This window comes from Schistocerca gregaria, chromosome 11 (assembly GCF_023897955.1).
Source record: "Schistocerca gregaria isolate iqSchGreg1 chromosome 11, iqSchGreg1.2, whole genome shotgun sequence".
Lineage (NCBI taxonomy): Eukaryota > Metazoa > Arthropoda > Insecta > Orthoptera > Acrididae > Schistocerca > Schistocerca gregaria.
The window spans coordinates 98,672,739-98,697,634 of record NC_064930.1 but is presented as its reverse complement, the minus strand read 5'-3'; the positions used below and the strand labels follow the sequence as shown (position 1 = coordinate 98,697,634).

The following is a 24,896-nucleotide window of genomic DNA, read 5'->3' as shown; positions in this document are numbered from 1 at the left end:
AGCCTCTGGAGCTCTACGACAGATTGTTTCGCATTCGGCTGCACGCCATCACATTCCATCAGTTCTCACCATCCCATTACACCAATATTATTCTATACGAGTCCTTTATGAGTGGTTACCTAGCTGAACGTCCTGCACTGTTTGTAACTCACAAGGATTTCATGTTCGATCTTCTCGGTGCGAATCTTTGCAATTACTGCGTCGCGCCATTTCTCGTTCGGCATTCATGGTGCAAGTTAATGGTTTGTTTCCAACATTTCTTCAACGTTGACGATGTCCATCTTGTGAAGTGTAATACATACATTCCATAGATGGTTAATCGTGGCACCTCTCGGTCACCCATTTTCTGTCACATTCCAGATGCGCATGGTGAGTCATTTTTGCTGTCATAATTGGTAAAACAATACTTTCAAATGGGTCTTACCAAATATTGCACTTGCAACCTCATGCTCAAGGATTTCCTCTGCTCTACTTGCATTTAATTTTAAATCATTCTCTATGTATACTCATAGGTATTTTAAACACATGAATACTTCCACTGAGAGTGTAATCATACAATAATGATCTTTATTACTATTTCCGCACAATATGTTACATCTGATTGTCTTGTGCGTCGCTGGCCACTGCCTGCATTAAGTGCCGATCCTCTGCAGGTCTGCCTGTGTTCTGCTACAATTTCCTAGCAAGGTGACTTCTCTGTACACAACAGCTTCATCCGCGACAAACCCAAGGAATTTCTGCCATTATCTATTAGCTCATTTATACAGGATAAATCACGTAAAACTTGCATCACAAATTTTGCTATTGATTTGCGGTTTTTCACACAGTGGATTGGTGGTAGTCTATCAACAAATTGTAATAAACTCCGAAAGTGCATTTCTTGTGTAAAGATACACTTTTTTAAATCTAATAACAGCTATTGACATTAACAAACTAAAAGTAGGGAAAATCAGTATGTCAGTGGTGTTTATTGCAACATTCTAGCGCCAGTTGTTAATGAAATATTATATTTTGAAAAGTTTCTACAACAAGACTTGTACAATACTGTGACAGCCCACACTAAAGAACAACACAAGTGCAGTGGATTCCGACCAGAAACGAGACAACTGTCCTTCACAGGTTGTGTACAAATTGACCATCAGGTAGTGGCAATACATGCTTCAAATCTGCTATGCAACGACTACTGTACACATGCTAGCATTTCAGTGGAGATGTCCGAGCAGGCTCCAGTAATACGTCGTTACATTGGTATGCTCTTGCAGACAGCGTCTTTCAGCTTTCCCCACAAAAGAAAGTCTGCAGGTGTCAAATGCAGGGAATGGACTGGCCATGGTAGACGTCCTCTTTGTGCAGTCCAACAATTTGGAAACAATTCGTGGAGACATGCTGCAATACTTTGTGCACTATCGACTGGACAGCCATCATGTTGGTACCAGAGGATTCTTGTAGTCTGCAGAGGATTGTCTTCCAGCATCCATCAAAGATGGTCTGTTAGGAGTCCGCGATATTGTGCACGTTTAGTGTTCCATCTATGAAACAATGACCTATGAGCATATGGTCCACTATCGCACATCACACATTCACTCTCCATGGACGCTGACGTTCAGTTGACGCAGCCAACAGGTACTTTCAATAGACCATTAGTGCATGTATCGGCAGTTTACCTGGCCATGATTGGTAAATGTGGCTTCGTCACTGAACAAGATTTGGCCTATCACACACTAACTGACTAGCAAGTCACGGAACACACAAGCACACTGGATGCAAACATAACAACATCGTACCTAGCAACTACACTCGTACCTAGAAACTACACAGGCTGAAAGGCACAAACAAGTGTAGGTGTGGAAACTTTTCATTAAAAATCCTATGTCGTAAACGAGTCACTCTAGAACCCTGCAACAAACATCCTGACTTTTTAATTTACCCCACTTTTAGTTTGTTAATGTCAATAGGCATTGATCCACTTGAAAAACTGCACTTCTGCAGAAAAAAACTCATTTTCTAAGTATTCTTACAATCTGGTGACTGGCAACAATACGAGCCCCTGACTAACAGTCAATTCTGTGAAAACTACACAACAACAGCACTTTCCATTTCCACAATACTTGTGGTGCAAGTTTCGGGTGATTCATCATGTATATATGTATATATTGTTATAAGTAATTCTCCTATAACACTCTCTTGGGGCATGCCCGAAGTTACTTTTACATCTGAAGTTTCTGTTCACTCAAAATGGTATGCTGTCATGTGTTTGCTAGGATCTCTTCAATCAAATCACATATCTGGTCTGATATTCTGTAGGCTCGTCCTCTGTTCATTAGGTGGCCGTGCAGAAGTGTATCGAAAGCCTTCCGTGGCACCAACCTGGGCGCCATTGCCTGCTGCTTTCTAGGTCTCGTACGCAAACAGAACGAGAGGTCTTCCAACCGATCGCTGTTTGTGGAACACCTGTCCATTCCTGTAGAGGAGATTTTTGGTCTCCAGACATGTCACCACACATGAGCATCAAATGTGCCCTGAAATTCTACAAGAGATTGTAGCAGCAACATAGGTCTATAGTTGTCTCAGTTTGTCAAAGAAGTCACTGCAGCTATTTCCAAAAACTGAAACGTTAAACTAAGGAAGAGTACTGTATTACTGTATAATGTTACAAGGAGAATCACTACTGACCCACACTTTCACACAAACTTCGCACAAAGCTAGAGAGACGAACTGCCCAGTACTTACCTCCTCATCTTTGGGGGATTCTTCTTCCGTTTTCATATCCACACTCTCAGGGAGGAAAATCTGAAAAATCAGAAAAGAACACCTGTTAGTTGTTTGTTTACATTATTACACATGAGAGCTGCGTGGCACATTGTTGAAATTTGCACTTCCCACTCGAATGAAGCTCAGGCTGTAAGTGGTGTGGGTAGATTCCCAAACAGGAATTTGAATAATTGAAGTACCATTTGTTACGAACATAAAACACAAACACCGCCCGAACAGGGCTCGACGCCCAACGGTACCGACTGGCCGCTGTGTCATTCTCTGCCTGTAGGCGTCACCCGATGTGGATGCAGAGGGGCACGTGGTCAGCACACTGTTCTCCCGCCTGCTGTCACTTTCCCCGACTGGTGCCACTACTTTTTAATCACGTAGCTTCTCAACTGGACTCGCAAGGGCTGAGAGCACCCTGCTTGCGAACAGCACTCAGCAGGCGTGGACGGCGACCCGTCCAAGTGCTAGCCGAGCCTGACAGCGCTTAACTTCAGTGATCTGACGGCAACTGGTGTTACCACTGCGACAAGGCTCCTTACAAACACGGCGGTGAAAAGAGAAGGGAGATGGTCTTACAGACTTTTGCATGTACATTGTTTTGAAGCCACAGTGGTCAGGGCCTGCCGCCATTTAAATGGGCTGAAACATTAGCAGACTACAGTTTACAATTGCTTCTTGTTCATCATTTCTGTCGTATGCATGCAACAATGGCAGGAATCTGATAAGTTTTTATACTGTCAAAACGCGCACCCTCCATTATTAATTATTAAGCACATAAATCTTCATACAGTATAAATAATTATTTTCAAGAAACATTATGTAAATTATACCTGACAAGTAACTCCAATTAAGAAAGTCATAATCAAATTCATTTGAACTACATCCTGTTCTACAAGAATCTGGACGCTATGTACATAATACTTATATAAATTTTAGGCACCAAACACAGCATAATAGTTTCAGTCATTGCTACGGCCGCAGGTTCGAATCCTGCCTTGGGCATGGATGTGTGTGACGTCCTTACGTTAGTTAGGCTTAAGTAGTTCTGAGTTCTAGGGGACTGATGACCTCAGAAGTTAGGTCTCATAGTGCTCAGAGCCATTTGAACCTTACACGAGGCTTCAGTCATTGTCAATATTTGTGAATGTACCTATCACTTTCTTTGCGTTGTGCTGAAATATTGCACAATGAATTTATTTAAAAAGCGGTGTTGTAAAAACTGTCAAGAATGTATGAACAGATACTGATAGGTCAAAAAGGAACAATATTGCAGCAGCTTTTACTCAAACAAAAAACCTTGGACCTGTTAACTGGAAAGCATAAACAACAACCACCACCTTAGGCAACAAGACACCCATCACAAGATAAGCAACATTTATCTGCTAATATAATGTTTCTGTCCTTACAAAATTATATACATGTTGACAACACTACAATAGTTAGTTCAACATAGGATCTTTATTTCTGTGCATCTAAGAACATTTTGATAGTAATGGAGATGTCACATTATACACTGAAGTGCCAAAGAAACTGGTATATGCATGCGTGTTCAAATACAGACACACATAAACAGGCAGAATATGGCGTTGTAGTTGGCAACGCATCTCGTGTAGTTGTTAAGTCTGTTACTGCTGCTACAATGGCAGATTATTAAGATTTAAGTGAGTTTGAACACAGTGTTATAGTTGGCGCACGAGTGATGGGACACAACATCTCCAAGGTAGCAATGAAGTGGGGATTTTCCTGTACAACCGCTTCACCAGCATATCGTCAATATCAAGAATCCAGTAAAACATCAGATTTCTGACACTGCTGTGGCTGGAAAAAGCTGGGACCAACAACAACTGAAGAGAATCATTCAATGTGACAGAACTGAAACCTTTCTGCAAATTGCTGCAGATTTCAATGCTGGGCCATCAACGTGTCAGCATGTGAAGCATTCAACAAAACATCACCAATATGGGCTTTCGGAGCAGAAGGCCCACTAATGTACCCTTGATGACTGCACACCACGAAGCTTTACACCTTGCCTGGGCCCGTCAATGCTAACATTAGACTGTTGATGACTGGAAATATGTTGCCTGGTCAGATGAGTGAAAGGACGTCTATGGGTATGGAGACAATGACATGAATCCATTGACCTTGCATGTGAGCAGGGAACTGTTCAAGCTGGTGGAGGCTCTGTAATGTGCAGTTGGAGTGATATAGACCTGTGATAGGTCTAGAGATGACTGACTGGTGACATGTACATAAGCATTCTGTCTGATCACCTGCATCTATTCATGTCCATTGTGCATTCCATGAGAATTGGGCAATTACAGCAGGACAATGCAACACCCCACACATCCAGAATTGCTACAGACTGGCTCCAGAAACTCTATTCTGGGCTTAAACTCTTCTGCTGATCACTAAACTTCCCAGACATGGACATTATCGGGCATATCTCGGATGCCTTGCAAGGTGCTGTACAGAAGAGATCTCCGCCCCTTCATACTCTTACAGATTTATGGACAGCTCTGCAGGATTCATGATGTCAATTCCCTCCAGCGTTACTTCAGACATTAATCGAGTCCATGCCATGTCACAATGCGGCATTTCTGCATGCTTGTAAGGGCCCTACGTGATATTAGGCAGGTGTACCAGTTTCTTTGGCTCTTCAGTGAAGTAAAGACATCGAGAAATTTCGCACAGTTAATTAGTTTGTTTCATGCCCATGGATCATTTGCATGACATAGAACAAATTATTTTACATTCACATCACAAATTAATTTTTAAATATGGCTACATGCTAAACATTAATAATTTTTTTCCTTAATGTGAAGTAACTAGTCTTTTTTCTTCTGGTAGTTAATTATTTACATCATTGTCTCTTTTGAACTGTAGTGGATTATTTATAACAGACTTCATGTGGGAATAATATTCTGTGTTGCAATAGCCAGAGTACCCAACTCCTTGAACAGGTGTCCACAAGATGACAGAGTCAGCACCATGCATTATTCTTACAGCACGTGTTTCTGAAATGAAGACTTACTTTCTTCCAGATGAGTTACCGAAGAACATTACTCCGTATGACACATGGAGTATATGCATATGGAGTATATGCAAAATATTTTGATTTGTCTCTCCCTGTATATTTGCAATGATTCTAAGTGCACATGTGGCTGAACTAAGATGTTTTAGAAGTTCCAAAATGTGATATCCCCAGTTTAAATTCTAATTAATATGAACGCCTAAGAATTTTGGAGTTCTCGCTCCATCACTTCCTCAACATATGTTACCATTATTACTGCCGTATCACCTCTGGATGTGCAGAACTGAATATGTTGTGTCTTTTTAAAATTGAGGGTGAGACCAATCACAGAAAATTCATAAGTAAACATTCATTTATTATTTATTCATTCATATGCACACCATGTTACATTAGTCCATATTTCTTGATTTCTGAAAAGCACATGACACAGTGCCCCACTACAGGCTGTCATTGAAAGTATGAAGATATAGAATGGGTTGGCAGATAAATGAATGGCTCAAAGACTTCTTAAGCAACAGACCTAGTATGATACATTCACAGCGAGTGTTCATCAGAGACAAGAGTGCCGTCAGGACCACCCAAGGGAAGGATAGTATGACAGCTCTAAATCTCTACGTACATAAATGATCAGTTTGCTGATGGCAAAAGGTGTACTGAACAGTTCATCATTTCGATGACAGGAGGAGGATATAAGCTGACTTGGACAGAATTGTTATAAGGGAAAAAAAAGATTACCTAATGCAAATAACTTTGCTTAATGCTCAAATACAGCACAAGGAGTGCGACACAATCATGTCGATTCAGTATCTAGGCATAATGTTGCAACATGATATGAAATAGAATGTGCATGTAAGGACTACAGCAGGGAACGCAAATGGATGGCTCTAGTTTATTGGGAGGATTTTAGGACAGGGTGGTTCATCTGGAAAGGAGACAGCTCACAGAACACTAGTATGGTCCATTCTTGAGCACTGTTCCGGTGTTTGAGATCCCTGACAGGTTGAATTAAAGGAAGACACTGAGCGGCCTGCTCAGTTGGCATAACTTCTGCGTTACAACATTTGTGATATGGGGAAGTGGGTTATTATGAAGCAGAAGCATCCCTTGCCGCAGACCATTCCACTGTGGTATTTTACGACAGACATGCTGCCCACACCCATTCTTTATTGGCTGATGGATATTTACGGGTGTCTGTCCTTTGGCAACTGAGAAAAGAATAACAGTACATTGGTCCTGTATGGATGTAATAATGTCGCTACAGTTCGTGTTTCCACATCAACTGCAAGCACGTCATGGAGACACAAATGCCACACGAAAGCATTGCTTTTATGTCAATGCTTATACTCCCACATTGAAGTTGTGCTGTGTTGGATATACGCTATAGCAATGATCAGAAACTTCTTGATCACCCCTTGTACATTAACACCCAGAAGCAACGACTGCTATCTATGTCTGTAGAGCGTACTGACAACAAATTATGAGTATTGCAAACTGACTCAAACTGATGATTACCAGTATATTAATTACTTACATATTGCTTCATGTCAGGAGGAAAACAGCTGCCTTGGAAAAGGCTACTGCTCTTTCTTCTATGCTGCTCAGCTGCTGTTATTATCTAACACTTCAAACAAAGCACTTCAACATTACAAATATCCTAGTCAGTGTCTGTATATTGGGAAAGTCAAGATCTATCTGACATAAATATTAGATACACAGAATTAACATTTCCTAGTCTCAGTTTTCTGGAAATTGTGGGAGTTGCTAACTAGGTACTCTTTTACTTTGTTCAAATCCTGCTTCGGGCATGGATGTGTGTGATGTCCTTAATTTAGTTAGGTTTAAGCAGTTGTAAGTCTAGGGGACTGATGACCTCCTATGTTGAGTCCCATAGTGCTTAGAGCCATTTGAACCATTTTTACTTTGTTTTGAATACATGGGGATGTTCAGTTTCTCACCCGAGGGTCCAATGACAGCCTGTTATAGACTTTTACCCCAGAATATAAGACTCCATTTTGAAGCTTACACAGTAACTCATACTCTGTATGGAAATTATTTATACTTCTAGTGCTGTGGTTGTGAATTGCTGAGTTCATCCTAAATCTATGCTTGCTATTAACCACAAATACCACTAAGGAGTAAGTGTACTGGCATATAAATGTAAAAATCCCTAGGTCCCTGATGGGAGCTCTGCAAGATTTCTAGTTGTCAACTTTAAGCAATATTCTTGTTGCACACTTCTGTAGAATGAACACTTATTCCACCTTACTCGCAATGACCCACAAGATTATGCCACAGACCAGGATTAACTGTACGCCAACACAGGGAGAGAGATTTCCAAGAATAAAAAAGGCAGAGTTGGCAGAATAGGCAGTTGCTTAAGGCAGCAGATTTTAAGAGCCAGTGGATTTCAATGGGGTTGCTCATAGGCCTTTACATTTTTTCACAAGTCTTGAAACAAGAATGGCAAGAAGCAATAAAAAGCAGCGTATTTTGCGTCCCATGTTTATCGTTTAATGGAACATCACAGTTTGCAAAACCTCATGAGAGATTTAATGACTGGAAAAATGCTCAATCCTGATTAACACCCATGAAAATTTGCTGAACATAGGTAATTTTGGTTAACACAAGGACAATAGATAAGAAACTAAAATCTTAGCTTGAGGCGGAAGTGAAATATTGGAGGGATATGTCAATACGGATTGTTGCTGTGGCCAAAAACCTTTCCATACAAGACAGGTGTCCCAAATATGGGTTTGGATGAACATATCCGGAAATTTTCAAGATAGCACTACAGCTAATAGCAAGCTTCAATCCTTTTCTAGTACTCTGTGGAAACAGAGGAAAAGGGAAAACATCATATATTTCCCTTTATACATCAATATCTAACACAAAAGGTGTTGGAGTATATGATACATGAAGTGAAAAAATCTAAATATTTTTGCACCACATAACAATCCACTCCTGATATTACACATATGGAGAAGCTGTCTTTTGTTAGAAGGTATTTATGAACAGATGGATTTCCTGTTGAAAGATTTATCTCTTTTGTCTCAAATTCAGAATGCAGATCAGAAGAATCAGCTGGTTCACTAATGAACTTATTAAGTAAATATGATTTGGACATTTGGTTATGAAGGGGTCAGTCATATGACAATCCAAGCAGTATGACTGGTACTTACTCTGGGCTCCAAGATAGAATTAAGCAAATCAACCCTCTTGCTGTGTACATTCCATGTACTGTTCGCTCCCTTAACTCACAACAGTATACTGAAGAGCCAAAGAAACTGGTACACCTGTCTAATATTGTACAGGGCTTCCACGAGCATCCAGAAGTGCCGCAACATGGCGTGGCATGGACTAGACTAATGTCTGACATGGTGGTGGAGGGAACTGACATCGTGAATCCTGCAGGGTTGTCCATAAATCTGTATGAGTACGAGGGGATGGAGATCTCTTCTGAACAGCACATTGGAAGGCATCCCAAATATTCTCAATAATGTTCATGCCTGGGGAGTTTGGTGGCCAGTAAGGGTCACATATTTTTGAAGTTTTACATGGAATATAAAAATAGCATTAGCAAGAACTAACTGTATCAGTTGTTCTGATTATGGGCTGTATCATACATAGCTTCACATTAGTCTTAGTCTGAGAAACTGACTGCAGAGGATAAGTGTATTTACTTTGCGAACCAACAATTCACTGTTTTGGAAAACATTGCTAGTAGTGAAGATATCACTGTACACCCACAGTACAACAAGGTGTAGGACGATGAGGTTATGCGGGAAGACATAAAGCATGTACAACATGCAGGTGACACAAACGTAACAGCTTTGATGTCTCTGAGTGTAAAAGAATGATAACATATGAGGCAGACCTACTTCTCCTTACATAAGATGATGAAACAGCAAAAGTTTAAACAACAAGGATCCTAGCTGGCACAAAGATAAAAACATTCATTCTAATAAAGTGAAAAGTGTATGGTCACATTAACTGGACATCATATTTTTAACGTGACTTGTGTTAACAGTGACAGCAAATGGAAATGCATATAAATAGCAAAGAAGACACAATAGTATTATGTTTTTTAATTGTGATTTGGTTTTGGTTTTCATGTAAGAGAACTGTCAAGTCATTTTACAAATAGGATAAAATGTTCTTTCAGGTTTGATTTGAATCAGCAATCTACAGACATCATTATATACATAAAATTTGACAGTTTACCATTCTAACAAATAAGCTACTGAATAATTGAGATGAAGTTGAGAGAAAGACAATTTTCACTAAGTGTTTCATTTTGTTGAACGACACTTTCCTTCGTTGTAACAGTGGGAGAGCTTATCTCAGAGATAAGTTAACATTAACTTTACAGTGCAATGCATTTATAATTAAATTAGTGAGCTTGGGCGTCGACGAGGCAGCAATTTGCCAGTATAGCACAACCACATTTTACACATTTCCTTATTCTCTGGAAGACTCAATAACATCTTTTCAGGAGTTTTTGTAGATGTATGAGGGGAGATCAAATATAAACAGGATTTTTGTTCCTGGACATCAACAGTTGGTTGGACTGGCCCCGCACTTCTGCTGTGCTTAGGCAAGGCCATTAGAAGTGAGGAGAGTGTGCTGTTAAGATATTTCCCACCATTTTGTCAGTAATGCTCACACTGTCTGAGTAACAGGTGCACTCCTCCATAGCGCAATGTATAATTATCAAATTTCTTGCTCGTGAAGGAGTTACAGTGGCAGAAATTTGCTAAAGACTGACTGCACAGTTCGGTGATAAAACATTATCAACGATGTGTGAGTTTGCCTGGCATAAAACGGTCAAGAAAGGACAGAAACATGTGTAAAATCAGCAACACGATCATCGTCGTAGGACCAGCATTAGAGACAAGAACATTCGTGCAGTTAAAGACATTATTGGACAATTGAAGGGCGAGAGTATCAGAAATTACACAAAAAGTTGGAATCAGTTATAGGAGCTGTCAAGCAATCATTACAAACAACCTACGTAAACTGTGTTCCAGATGGGTCCCTAAACCTTTGACTGCAAATCTGAAGTTGAGACGTTTGGGGGTTTGTCAGGGCTTACAGCAAGGTTTTCAGAAGAAGGTGATGCATTTTTGAGTCAGATCATCACCTGTGATGAAACACGGGTTCACCACTACACTTTAGAATCCAAACAAATGATTAAGGAGTGGTGGAAGAAAGGGGAGGCAGCACCAGCGAAAGCCTAGACTCGACTGTCAGCTGGCAAGGTTCTTTCAACCATTTTTTTGATGAGCGAGGCATTTTGCTGAATGATTTTTTGTAAGAGTGACGCACAATCAATGCTGCTTACTACTGCGAACAGTTGAACAAGGTGAGAGTTCCCAAAAGACGAGACCAATCGATTCGACAGGTCATCTTCCTCCACGACAATGCACGACACCACACTGCAGGTCTAACTGCCTCCAAGCTACAGAAAATGCACTGGACTACACTCGATCACCCTCCTTACAGCCCGGGCTTATCGCCCTGTGATTTACATTTATTCGGACAGCTTAAAGAAGCTCTAGGAGGGCGACGATTTGAAGATGACGAGAGTGTGGAAGACTTCGTGTGCATCTGGCTGGTGACACAACCCAGTTCTTTCTATGATGAGGGCATCAAAACGCTGCCCGTAAGCTGGGACAAATGCATTTCCAAAGCAGGAGGTTATGTGGAAACAGAAATTATAATTTTTTCAATAAAAGAATTTAAATAAAAAATAAAATCCCATTTATATTTGATGCCCCCTCAAATTTGTACAGTATGGTACAACACACCACCTGTAACCCATTTTCCGAAACGTTAATTCCAAAACAAGACACCTCTGCGAATTAGCATTATGACAATAGGAGCAGCGAGCAGTGACATCACTGACATCACATGATGAATGAAACATTTTAGCAGACTCCCAAATTATTTTTTATAAAAGAATACTGAAATTCAAAAGGAAAGAAAGCATGTTAGGATCACAAAGTGACAAAATTAATCATTTAAGGCCATTTCCATAAAACAGTCAAATACCCTACTGCAGAAAAGAAAAAAATCATTAAGAGTTTTACAGCAAATTTGCGTTCATAAAAAATTTTCCTGGGCAAGACAATACTATACTATTGAAGTGTGCTAGAAAACTGCAACAACACAAAGTACTTTACACAGAGTGGTGCTTGAAAACCAGAATTTTTTCCTAATTTGGAGATTGCCCTCCCAATATTTTTGTCAACCGCTGCAAAAAATTGCTCAGCCTAGTGTTCTTTCTCACTCTTCAAAAGACTCCACAGTTACTGCGCTTATCGATGTCACAAGATTGAGTCAACAGTCCTGTCATCCTCTCTACGAATTCTACAGCACACAGCACTAGACTATAAAGATTTGATCATTGGAATTTCTATAAAGCATGCTGTAAAAAGTTTTGGCCTTCTTTAGTGGAGTAAACTCAATATGCACACACTTATTATTATTATCATCTTTCCTTTCTCAGACCTTAGGTCTGGTTAAAAATGGAAAGTGACGTGGACCTTGATCAAGCGTGACTTCCTTTTAACTGTACGGTATATGTTACATTGCATTTAGGAACTTTCGGGTAATTGAACATGTATCAATAATTACAGATTTCTGTAGTTGTATATATAAGTTTGGATGTAGCTGTACTGCGTTTATGTACTGGTGGATATTGTGTGGTAGGACTCCTGTAGTTGATAGTAGAATTGGTATAATGTCAACTTTATCCTGATGCCAAATGTCCTTAACTTCCTCAGGCAGTTGGATGTATTTTTCAATTTTTTCTCCTGTTTTCTTCTGTATATTTGTTGTATTTAATATGGATATTTCGATTAGTTGTGTTAATTTCTTCTTTTTATTGGTGAGTATGATGTCAGGTTTGTTATGTGGTGGTGTTTTATATCTTATAATGGTTCTGCTCCAGTATAATTTGTATTCACCATTCTCCAGTACATTTTGTGGTGCATACTTGTATGTGGGAACATGTTGTTTTATTAGTTTATGTTGTATGGCAAGTAGTTGATGTATAATTTTTGCTACATTGTCATGTCTTCTGGGGTATTCTGTATTTACTAGTATTGTACATCTGCTTGTGATGTGATCTACTGTTTCTATTTGTTGTTTGCAAAGTCTGCATTTATATGTTGTGGTATTGCGATCTTTAATAATATCCTTGCTGAAATATCTGGTGTTTATTGTTTGATCCTGTATTGCAATCAGGAATCCTTTGGTCCACTGTATATACAGCCTTTTCTTAGCCATGTGTTGAGTGCGTCTTGATCGATGTGTGGCTGTGTTAGATGATACGGGTGCTTGCCATGTAGTGTTTTCTTTTTCCAATTTACTTTCTTCCTATCTGTTGATGTTATGTGATCTAAAGGGTTGTCGAAGTGGTTATGAAATTGCAGAGGTGTAGCCGATGTATTTATATGAGTGATTGCTTGTGTATTTTGCTAGTTTCTGCTCGTTCTAGAAAGAATTTTCTTAAATTGTCTACCTGTCCATAATGTAGGTTTTTTATGTCGACAAATCCCCTTCCTCCTTCCTTTCTGCTTATTATTATTATTATTATTATTATTATTATTATTATTATTTATTAGCAGCAACAGCAGCAACACAGTTGCAGTATTCAGTTACATACAGGTGTGAGTGACTCAGTGGTATATTTGTGTCGAAATGAGGGGCAGAAGCATTTATTTCTGCCTATGGATGGCAAATAGCTAAATTCGTCCTGGTGCCACCTCACTACATCATCCATCTGAAAAGCATGGCACTTCACACAAGGAGCCCCATCCAGTGTGCGCGCACTGATCTTTATTTCTGGAACCTCTAAGTCATTTTTATTTCTTTGCAATTTCATAATGCGAGTTTTTGCAATATTAAGCAGTAAGATGTCAAGTATGAACTGGTTGTGAGCCTGTTCCATTACTGTACTGGCAGTGTCTGTGTCTGGTACGAATGTGATTGGCCCCTTTATCAGTATACTACTGAACATTGCGGTTTCTGAAGAGTGACCAACAATATGAGAGCAATATTCAACTTTCTTAGAAAACCAAACAACAATTTGTCTTCAAAAAAGTTAAATTATTTTATTGCTTTTGGAATATTCCCCTTCAATATCAACACATTTTTGCATTCAAAGAAACCAGTCTGAAAAGCAATGATGCCACTTTTCCTGAGGCACTTGACAACCCAGGTTTTTATAATATTCTGCTACTTCATTTTATGACAAAGTGGGTCATGCATTGTATCTTTAATTTTTTGGGATGAAAAGAAATCACAAGGTGTTAGGTCAGATCTGTATGGTGGAGTCCTTTAGGACATCCAGATAGTAAGCTATCATTTTTGCAGTGTATGATGATGCGTTATGATGGATTTTTTTTATGGACTTTTTCAAAAATCTGTAGTAAAAAGTCATTTTTGTAACTATCGGTAGTAATGATATATCCATCTTCTAATGTTATAGTGGCAATATTGGCCATTTTAGAAAAAAAAGCTTGCAACTACGTATGTGGAGCCAGCTGACTTTTCTTTTCATGATCATAATAATGAAGCCAAGAGAATGGAGAAATATGAAAATACCCATAGACGGGAAAGAAGCCATTATAATACCACTACACAAGAAAGTACTGAATAACTACAGGGGCATCTCTCTCTTAAACATCGTAGAAGAGCTACTAGGCCAACAACAGGAGAGTACCAGTGTGGTTTTAAAAAGGGAGGAACTGTACATAACAGATATTTGGAAGAAAAAGGATAAGAGAACACAGACAAACGAAAGGAAAAAAAGACAACAGCAACATTTGTAGACTTACGAAAGGCCTACAATTCAGTTGACAGAAGTACTCTACTTGATGAATTAAAAGATGGAGGACTAGATGCTACAACACGTGCAATAATAAAGGAAACGTTTGCATCTCTACTGCCAGGAAAAGGCATCACAGTACAATGTCAGACAGTTTCAAAATAAAAAAAGGTGTGTGGAAAGGGGACTGTCATCAATTTTATTTAACCTGGTTTCAGACGAAGTAGTGAGACAGTGGAGACAACTACATAGCAACATGAAGAACAAAGGTGTGAAAATATGGTACAAGGTCAAACATAATGCAACAGTGGACTGCCTGGCATTTGCAGATGACATGGCACTCTTAAATGAAAAAGAACAAGAGGCAAAGATGGCACTAAAAATCTAGCTGAAACAGCAGAAAAGGTCACACTAAAGATTGTGTATAAGAAGACCAAGACACTAAACACTGAGTGTGACTGAACGGTAGATGGCAAAGTGGTTGAGAAAGTCAACAGTTTTTGTTATTTGGGGGAGAAGATAACTGGTGGCATACAGTGGTTATGAACTGTAGATTAAAACTTAAGAAACTGCAAAAAAGTGGGAATTTAAGGAGATGGGACCTTGATAAACTAACTAAACCAGAGGTTGTACAGAGTTTCAGGGAGAGCATAAGGGAACAAGTGACAAGAATGGGGGGAAAGAAATACAGTAGAAGAAGCTCCGGGGGATGAAGTAGTGAAGGAAGCAGAGGATCAAGTAGGTAAAAAGACGAGGGCTAGTAGAAATCCTTGGATAACAGAAGAAATATTGAATTTAATTGATGAAAGGAGAAAATATAAAAATGCAGTAAATGAAGCAGGCAAAAAGAATACAAACGCCTCAAAAATGAGATCGACAGGAAGTGCAAAATGACTAAGCAGGGATGGCTAGAGGACAAATGTAAGGATGTAGAGGCTTATCTCACTAGGGGTAAGATAGATACTGCCTACAGGAAAATTAAAGAGACCTTTGGAGAAAAGAGAACCACTTGCATGAATATCAGGAGCTCAGATGGAAACCCAGTTCTAAGCAAAGAAGGGAAAGCAGAAAGGTGGTAGGAGTATAGAGAGGGTCTATACAAGGGAGATTTACTTGAGGGCAGCTTGAGGCTGTTGCCAATGGGCACCACTGTGGGGAGCCGGACTCGGGTATCACGGGGAAGTCAACCTCATCCCGTCTGTCCCCAGATCGGTCTGCCGCTGTGGTTGCCCCGGTTGCTGCCCGCAGTGGAGCTGAGCCCTCGCCTGTGGTTGATTGGGAGGTCGTTCCAAGGCGTGGCAGGCGGCGAAAGGCGTCCCCGGAAGCTGACCAGAAAGCCTCCCCGGTGCGTCTGACAAACCGGTTTCAGGCACTGTCTCTGGCTGAGCCAGATGCAGCTGCCTGCCCTGTTTCAGAGGATCATTCTCAGCCTTCAAGGTCCGGGCAATCGCAGAGGTTGGGCTTACTGGTAGTTGGGAGCTCCAATGTTAGGCGCGTAATGGGGCCCCTTAGGGATATGGCGGCTAAGGAGGGGAAGAAATCCAGTGTGCACTCCGTGTGCATTCCGGGAGGAGTCATTCCTGATGTGGAAAGGGTCCTTCCGGATGCCATGAAGAGCACAGGGTGCAGCCAGCTGCAGGTGGTGGCACATGTCGGCACTAATGACGTGTGTCGCTTTGGATCTGAGGAAATTCTCTCTGGATTCCAGCGGCTATCTGATTTGGTGAAGGCTGCCGGTCTTGCTTATGAGATGAAGGCAGAGCTCACCATCTGCAGCATCGTTGACAGAACCGACTGCGGACCTTTGGTGCAGAGCCGGGTGGAGGGTCTGAATCAGAGGCTCAGACGGTTTTGCGACCGTATTGGCTGCAGATTCCTTGACTTGCGCCATAGGGTGGTGGGGTTTCGGGTTCCGCTGAATAGGTCAGGAGTTCACTACACTCAGCTGGCGGCTACACGGGTAGCGGAGGCTGTGTGGCGTGGACTGGGCGGTTTTTTTAGGTTAGAAGGCCTCGGGAAAGTGCGGGATGGGCTGCAATGTCAAAGGGTGCTTGGCAATTACAGGACGTGCTTGGATCAAGGAACAGTCGGAATTATAGTTGTAAACTGTTGTAGTTGCGCTGGAAAAGTCCCTGAGCTTCAAGCGCTAATAGAAAGCACAGAAGCGGATATCGTTATAGGTACAGAAAGCTGGCTAAAGCCTGAAATAAGTTCTACAGAAATTTTTACGAAGTCTCAGACGGTGTTCAGGAAAGATAGATTAGGCAGAATTGGTGGTGGAGTGTTGGTGTCTGTCAGTAGTGGTTTATCTTGTAGTGAAGTCGAAGTAGATACTCTGTGCGAATTGGTGTGGGTGGAGGTTATACTTAACAGCCGAATTAAGTTAATAATTGGCTCCTTCTACCGACCCCCAGACTCCGATGATACAGTTGCGGAACAGTTCAGAGAAAGTTTGAGTCTCGTAACAAATAAATACCCCACTCATACGGTTATAGTCGGTGGGGACTTCAACCTACCCTCAGTATGTTGGCAAAAATACTTGTTCAAAACCGGTGGTAGGCACAAAACGTCTTCCGAGATTGTCCTAAATGCATTCTCCGAAAATTATTTAGAGCAGTTAGTCCACGAACCCACGCGAATTGTAAATGGTTGCGAAAACACACTTGACCTCTTGGCCACAAACAATCCAGAGCTGATAGAGAGCATCATGACTGATACAGGGATTAGTGATCACAAGGTCATTGTAGCTAGGCTCAATACCATTTCTTCCAAATCCATCAGAAACAAACGCAAAATAATTTTATTTAAAAAAGCGGATAAAGTACCACTAGAAGCCTTCCTAAAAGACAATTTCCATTCCTTCCGAACTGACTATGCGAATGTAGACGAGATGTGGCTCAAATTCAAAGATATAGTAGCAACAGCAATTGAGATATTCATACCTCATAAATTGGTAAGAGATGGAACGGATCCCCCGTGGTACACAAAAAAGGTCCGAACGCTGTTGCAGAGGCAACGGAAAAAGCATGCGAAGTTCAGAAGAACGCGAAATCCTGAAGATGGGCTAAAATTTACAGACGCGCGAAATTTGGCACGTACTTCGATGCGAGATGCCTTTAATAGGTTCCACAACGAAACATTGTCTCGAAATTTGGTAGAAAATCCGAAGAAATTCTGGTCGTATGTAAAGTACACAAGCGGCAAGACGCAGTCAATACCTTCGCTGCGCAGTGCCGATGGTACTGTTATCGACGACTGCGCCGCTAAAGCGGAGTTATTGAACGCAGTTTTCCGAAATTCCTTCACCAGGGAAGACGAATGGAATATTCCAGAATTTGAAACACGAACATCTGCTAGCATGAGTTTCTTAGAAGTAGATACCTTAGGGGTTGCGAAGCAACTCAAATCGCTTGATACGGGCAAGTCTTCAGGTCCAGATTGTATACCGATTAGGTTCCTTTCAGATTACGCTGATACTATAGCTCCCTACTTAGCACTCATATACAACCGCTCGCTCACCGATAGATCTGTACCTACAGATTGGAAAATTGCGCAGGTCGCACCAGTGTTCAAGAAGGGTAGTAGGAGTAATCCATTTAACTACAGACCTATATCATTGACGTCGGTTTGCAGTAGGGTTTTGGAGCATATACTGTATTCAAACATTATGAATCACCTCGAAGGGAACGATCTATTGACACGTAATCAGCATGGCTTCAGAAAACATCGCTCTTGTGCAACGCAGCTAGCTCTTTATTCGCATGAAGTAATGGCCGCTATCGACAGGGGATCTCAAGTTGATTCCGTATTTCTAGATTTCCGGAAAGCTTTTGACACCGTTCCTCACAAGCGACTTCTAATCAAGCTGCGGAGCTATGGGGTATCGTCTCAGTTGTGCGACTGGATTCGTGATTTCCTGTCAGGAAGGTCGCAGTTCGTAGTAATAGACGGCAAATCATCGAGTAAAACTGAAGTGATATCAGGTGTTCCCCAGGGAAGCGTCCTGGGACCTCTACTGTTCCTGATCTATATAAATGACCTGGGTGACAATCTGAGCAGTTCTCTTAGGTTGTTCGCAGATGATGCTGTAATTTACCGTCTAGTAAGGTCATCCGAAGACCAGTATCAGCTGCAAAGCGATTTAGAAAAGATTGCTGTATGGTGTGTCAGGTGGCAGTTGACGCTAAATAACGAAAAGTGTGAGATGATCCACATGAGTTCCAAAAGAAATCCGTTGGAATTCGATTACTCGATAAATAGTACAATTCTCAAGGCTGTCAATTCAACTAAGTACCTGGGTGTTAAAATTACAAACAACTTCAGTTGGAAGGACCACATAGATAATATTGTCGGGAAGGCGAGCCAAAGGTTGCGTTTCATTGGCAGGACACTTAGAAGATGCAACAAGTCCACTAAAGAGACAGCTTACACTACACTCGTTCGTCCTCTGTTAGAATATTGCTGCGCAGTGTGGGATCCTTACCAGGTGGGATTGACGGAGGACATCGAGAGGGTGCAAAGAAGGGCAGCTCGTTTTGTATTATCGCGTTATAGGGGAGAGAGTGTGGCAGATATGATACACGAGTTGGGATGGAAGTCATTACAGCATAGACGTTTTTCGTCGCGGCGAGACCTTTTTACGAAATTTCAGTCACCAACTTTCTCTTCCGAATGCGAAAATATTTTGTTGAGCCCAACCTACATAGGTAGGAATGATCATCAAAATAAAATAAGAGAAATCAGAGCTCGAACAGAAAGGTTTAGGTGTTCGTTTTTCCCGCTCGCTGTTCGGGAGTGGAATAGTAGAGAGATAGTATGATTGTGGTTCGATGAACCCTCTGCCAAGCACTTAAATGTGAATTGCAGAGTAGTCATGTAGATGTAGATGCAGTGTTATAGAAATGGAAGAGGATATAGATCAAGATGAAATGGGAGATACAATACTGTGTGAAGAGTTTGAGAGAGCACTGAAAGACCTGAGTCGAAACAAGGCCCCGGTAGTAGACAACATTCCATTAGAGCTACTGACGGCCTTGGGAGAGCCAGTCCTGACAAAACTCTACCATATGGTGAGCAAGATATACGAGAGAGGCGAAATACCCACAGACTTCAAGAAGAATATAATAATTCCAATCCTAAGGAAATCAGGTGTTGACAGGTGTTAAAATTACTGAACTATCAGTTCACGGCTGCTGCAAAATACTAACAAGAATTCCTTACAGACGGTTGGAAAAACTGGTAGAAGCCGACCTCGGGGAAGATCAGTTTGGATTCCGTAATAATGTTGGAACATGCAAGGCAGTACTGACCCTGCGACTTTTCATAGAAGCTAGATTAAAGAAAGGCAAACCTACGTTTCTAGCATTTGTAAACATAGGGAAAGCTTTTGACAATGTTGACTGAAATACTCTCTTTCAAATTCTGAAGGTGGCAGAGGTAAAATACAGGGAGTGAAAGGCTATTTACAATTTGTACAGAAACCAGATGGCAGTTAGAAGAGTCAAGGGACATGAAAGGGAAGCAGTGGTTAGGAAGAGAGTGAGACAGGGTTGTAGTCTCTCCCTGATGTTATTCAATCTGTATATTGAGCAAGCAGTGAAGGAAACAAAAGAAAAATTTGGAGTAGGTATTATAATCCATGGAAAAAAATAGAAACTTTAAGGTTCGCTGATGACATCGTAATTCTGTCGGAGACAGCAAAGGATTTGGAAGAGCAGTTGAGCAGAATGGACAGTGTTTTGGAAGGAGAATATAAGATGAACATCAACAAAAACAAAACGAGGATAATGGAATGTAGTCGAATTAAATCAGGAGATGCTGAGGGAATTAGATTAGGAAATGAGACACTTAAAGTAGTAGATGAGTTTTGCTATTTGGGGAGCAAAATAACTGATGATGGTTGAAGTAGAGAGGATATAAAATGTAGACTGGAAATGGCAAGGAAAGCGTTTCTGATGAAGAGAAATTTGTTAACATCGAGCATAGACTTAAGTGTCAGGAAGTCGTTTGTGAAAGTTTTTGTGTGGAGTGTAGCCATGTATGGAAGTGAAACATGGACGATAAATAGTTTGGACAGGAAGAGAATAGATGCTTTCGAAATGTGGTCCTACAGAAAAATGCAGAAGATTAGATGGGTAGATCACATAACTAATGAGGAAGTATTGAATTCAATTGGAGAGAAGAGAAATTTGTGGCACAGCTTGACTAGAAGAAGTGATCAGTTGGTAGGGCATGTTCTGAGGCCGCAAGTGATCACCAATTTAGTATTGGAAGGCAGCATGGAGGGAGACAAAGAGATGAATACACTGAACAGATTCAGAAGGATGTAGGCTGCAGTAGATACTGGGAGATGAAGAAGCTTGCACAGGATAGAGTAGCATGGATAGCTGCATCAAACCAGTCTCAGGACTGAAGACCACAACAACAACAACAACAACAGAGCAACAGTAATGCATTAGACAGAGCACAGCCTTTGCAGAAGTTTCGGTATGCGGTGAAAACAACATATGGCAAGAAAGATCTGTTACGAAATGCGAAATTGCCACATTACACACCAACTGTAAGAAGTGCTGTACTGTATGCATCAGAAACGATCTCACTCGTCTGGCAAGAGATCTTATATACAGTTGGAGGAGGAGGAGCGGAAAATTTTGAGGGACATATGGGGCACCAAAAAACATGGGGATACTGGATACACAAAACACAAAAGGAACTGTACGAAAATATTGAATCCATATTGAATGAGATACGGAAGAGGAGGTTATGATTTGTTAGGCATATCATGAGGATAGATGAGGAGATGTCGACTAAGAAGATATGGAATGTAACATGTCAGACGGGAAACACCTGGGTGAAGGAAGTCAGAGATGACTGGAAGACTGCACAAATAAAAGAAAGAAATCTGCAGTCAGTAGTACAGGACAGGGAGAAGTATAAAGGGTTGGTTGATCATCACAGGTGGTTGGACACCAAAATCAAAGTTGTCTTGACAGAAGAAGAAACAAACAGATAAAACATGAGAATGAAGAGGTACTGGGAAGAAAGAAGATGTGCAAAACAAGCCACATGTGATCCCAAACCGTCCTAATGAAGTAGAAGAAGAAGAATATGATGATGATGATGATGAATCCAAGATCCATCACCAGTAATGGTATTCCAACCAAGAAGTTCCACCTCTGAATTTTTCTACAGCAATTAATGCACTGTTGTTTCATGATCAGGAGTCAGTCCATGTGGAAGACATCTACAACAACTTTGATGTCAAATGTTTTAGACTAGACTTATACCAATGCCCAATGTCACTCAAATGCATATGTAAGACATCTGTCAATCTTCTTCGAGCTCTGCTCAAACAGTGGCAATATTTTCGCTAGTAACAGCAGTTCTAGGATAACCATCATGAAATTCATCTGAGAGAAAAAACAGATCTCTCTCGAATTCCTAGCACCAATTACGAAGATAATCACAAAAGTAAGGTCTCATATTTTTTTATAAGTACATAGACCTGTTTATTTCTACAATGGTTTACATCAGTTTACAGCTTGAACATTTAGCTATTGTTTGACATAATCACCATTTCTGCCGATGCTTTTTTGTAGACACTGTGGCAGTTTTTGTATGTCCATGTCGTACCAGCTCGCCGCCATGGTGTTCAGGAAGTTATGAACCTCTTCTTTCACCTTGTTGTCGGAGCTGAATCGCTTTCTGGCCAAATCTTCTTTTAACCTACGGAACAGGTGATAGTCACTGGGTGCCAAGTCAGGACTGAGGTGGATGGGTGATTTTGTTCCACTGAATCTGTTGCAAGAGAGCAACCGTTTGCCGAGCGGTGTGTGGGCGAGCGTTGTCATGGAGAATGTGTATGCCTTTGCTCAACATTCCTCTTCTCCGGTTCTGAATTGTCCGTTTGAGTTTTTTCAGAGTCTCACAGTACCTGCCAGCGTTAATTGTGGTCTCAGCGATTCAGCTCTGACAATGAAGTGAAAGAAGAGGTTCATAACTTTTTGAACAGCATGGCGGCGAACTGGTATGACATGGGCATACAAAAACTGCCACAGAGTCTACAAAAAGCATCGGCAGAAATCGTGATTATGTTCAAAAATAGCTAAATGTTCAAGCTGTAAACTGGTGTAAGCCACTGCAGAAATAAACAGGTCTATGTACTTATTAAAAAATATGAGACCTTACTTTTGTGATTACCCTCATATAATTTGTTGCTTCTTCAACAAGTGCATTTCTAATCTGATTTTAACAGAGTTTAGGCATTAATGATGATTTTAATTGCGCAATAGCATAGCCTGGAAATGTCCTCTAATCAAATACATAATTTGGTGTAAATTAAATCTTTAGATGATGGTAATTAACAAAGAAATGGAGTAAATCCAAGAAACTACCCAGTAATCAACTTACAAAACATTAGAGAGCAGCTGCTGAATACAATGAAATTTCATTTGTTTTCAGAACCATGGCATTCTAAAATTTTTCAAAGTCTCCCTCATACCACTGCTGGGTCATTTAAAACATTTTTAGGAGCTGGTAATTTTTGCTTCAGTTAACTTTATAGACTTTTATAACGCTTTTTATGATTGCTGCAAAAAGGGCACATTGCTTCACTCGAGGTCCGTAAAAGTGAGGAGCACGCATTCTCACCATCTCCTGCTTGACCCTGACGGAGTCATCAGCAGCACTGCCACTGCTGCTGGGCACAGGAGAAATCTGTAACAGCAAAACAAACATAGTTACTCCACAGCCTTCAGGGGACACCACAAATGCTGCAAAACTGTTTTTAATGGACACTTTATCTCATCTTAGTCTGTAGATGGGGAAATTTTCGGTAGAATGTGCTGGCCAGGGCAGCAGTCAAACATTTTCTGTATCCAGAAAGGCCCGTATAGGACCTGCAATATGTGGTCGTGCATTATCCTGCTGAAATGTAGGGTTTCGCAGGGATCGAATGAAGGGTAGAGCTACGGGTCGTAACATATCTGAAATGTAACGTCCACTGTTCAGAGTGCCGTCAATGCGAGCAAGAGGTGACCGAGACGTAACCAATGGCACCCCATACCATCACGTCGGGTGATACGCCAGTATGGGGATGACAAATACACGCTTCCAATGTGCGTTCACCATGATGTCGCCAAACACAGATGCGACCATCATGATGCTGTAAACAGAACCTGGATTCATCCGAAAAAATGACATTTTGCCATTCGTGCACCCAGGTTCATCGTCAAGTACACCATCGCAGGTGCTCCTGTCTGTGATGCAGCGTCAAGGGCAACCGCAGTCACGGTCTCCGAGCTGACAGTCCATGCTGCTGCAAAGGTCATCGAACTGTTCATGCAGATGGTTGTTGTCTTGCAAATGTCCCCATAATGTCAATAAATGAGCTGTGTAGCAGTTTTTGTGATGATGTACTGGAAGTAAAATATTGATATCTTTGATGCACCATATTTGGCTGATTTCATCTCAAATCTTACAGGTCAAGAGTGAATGTGTCCCATTTTCTGAAAAAAACATGTGTTGAAGTTCCACAAGGCATCTCTCCAACACTAAAATATTTTGATTTTCTGTTAAAATGTTTTAGACCTCTCTAAATGAGAATATTTGTGAAAATGTCATAATGCAAGGGAAAATAAAAATAACTGTAATAAAAAACTACAAGCAATAGAGATCTGAAATTAATTTGAATATAAACCTTGTTCACAATACTATCAGAGATGATTAAGATGCACTTCTTTTCATCTTCACTTTTGGAAAAATAAACTACAAGAATTTGTAACATTGTGCAAACTTAAAAATTATGTATAGAAAATATTAATAGTCACAGGATGTTAACTCTCTTGAGAAATGTTAGATTGGAAATACTACTAACTTTCACCTATGACATTAATACCTGAAAATATTTTTATATACAGATGAGGGAATCTGAAATTTTGGATTCTGTATGAATTAGGGGCCTACTTTCTCTTAAAAAAGAAAATATCCTGAATACTCTAAAAATTGAATTGTATGTTAGTTGGTCATTGTACTTATGGAAGGTGCAATCAGAGTAGGCAGTATTTTGCGGTGCAAAATTTGAGAAATTTTTGTTACACCTAGCTACTCTCACGGTCAAAAGACTCTTGCCACTTAAAAATTTAAACTAATTACTGATTTTGAGTAAATGTATTGCAAAACTTTTATATCTTAGTCAGAATAATTACTTTACACCCTTATAAGTGAGTTCATTCTGTTCACACATTGCTTAAAAAAATTACATATACAGAA

At 40.6% G+C, this 24,896-nt stretch overlaps 1 protein-coding gene across 1 annotated transcript in view; it reads right to left on the bottom strand.

Annotated features, from left to right (window-relative positions):
* Positions 1 to 24,896, bottom strand: part of LOC126295388 (zinc finger protein 658B-like) — a 245,525-nt gene that overhangs the window by 169,184 nt on the left and 51,445 nt on the right. The window contains exons 2-3 of the mRNA XM_049987869.1: positions 23,277 to 23,342; positions 2,731 to 2,790 (exon numbers count right to left, since the gene is read on the bottom strand). Of these exons, the coding sequence (XP_049843826.1) occupies positions 2,731 to 2,790; positions 23,277 to 23,342 (126 nt within the window). The remainder of the gene's footprint in view (positions 1 to 2,730; positions 2,791 to 23,276; positions 23,343 to 24,896) is intronic.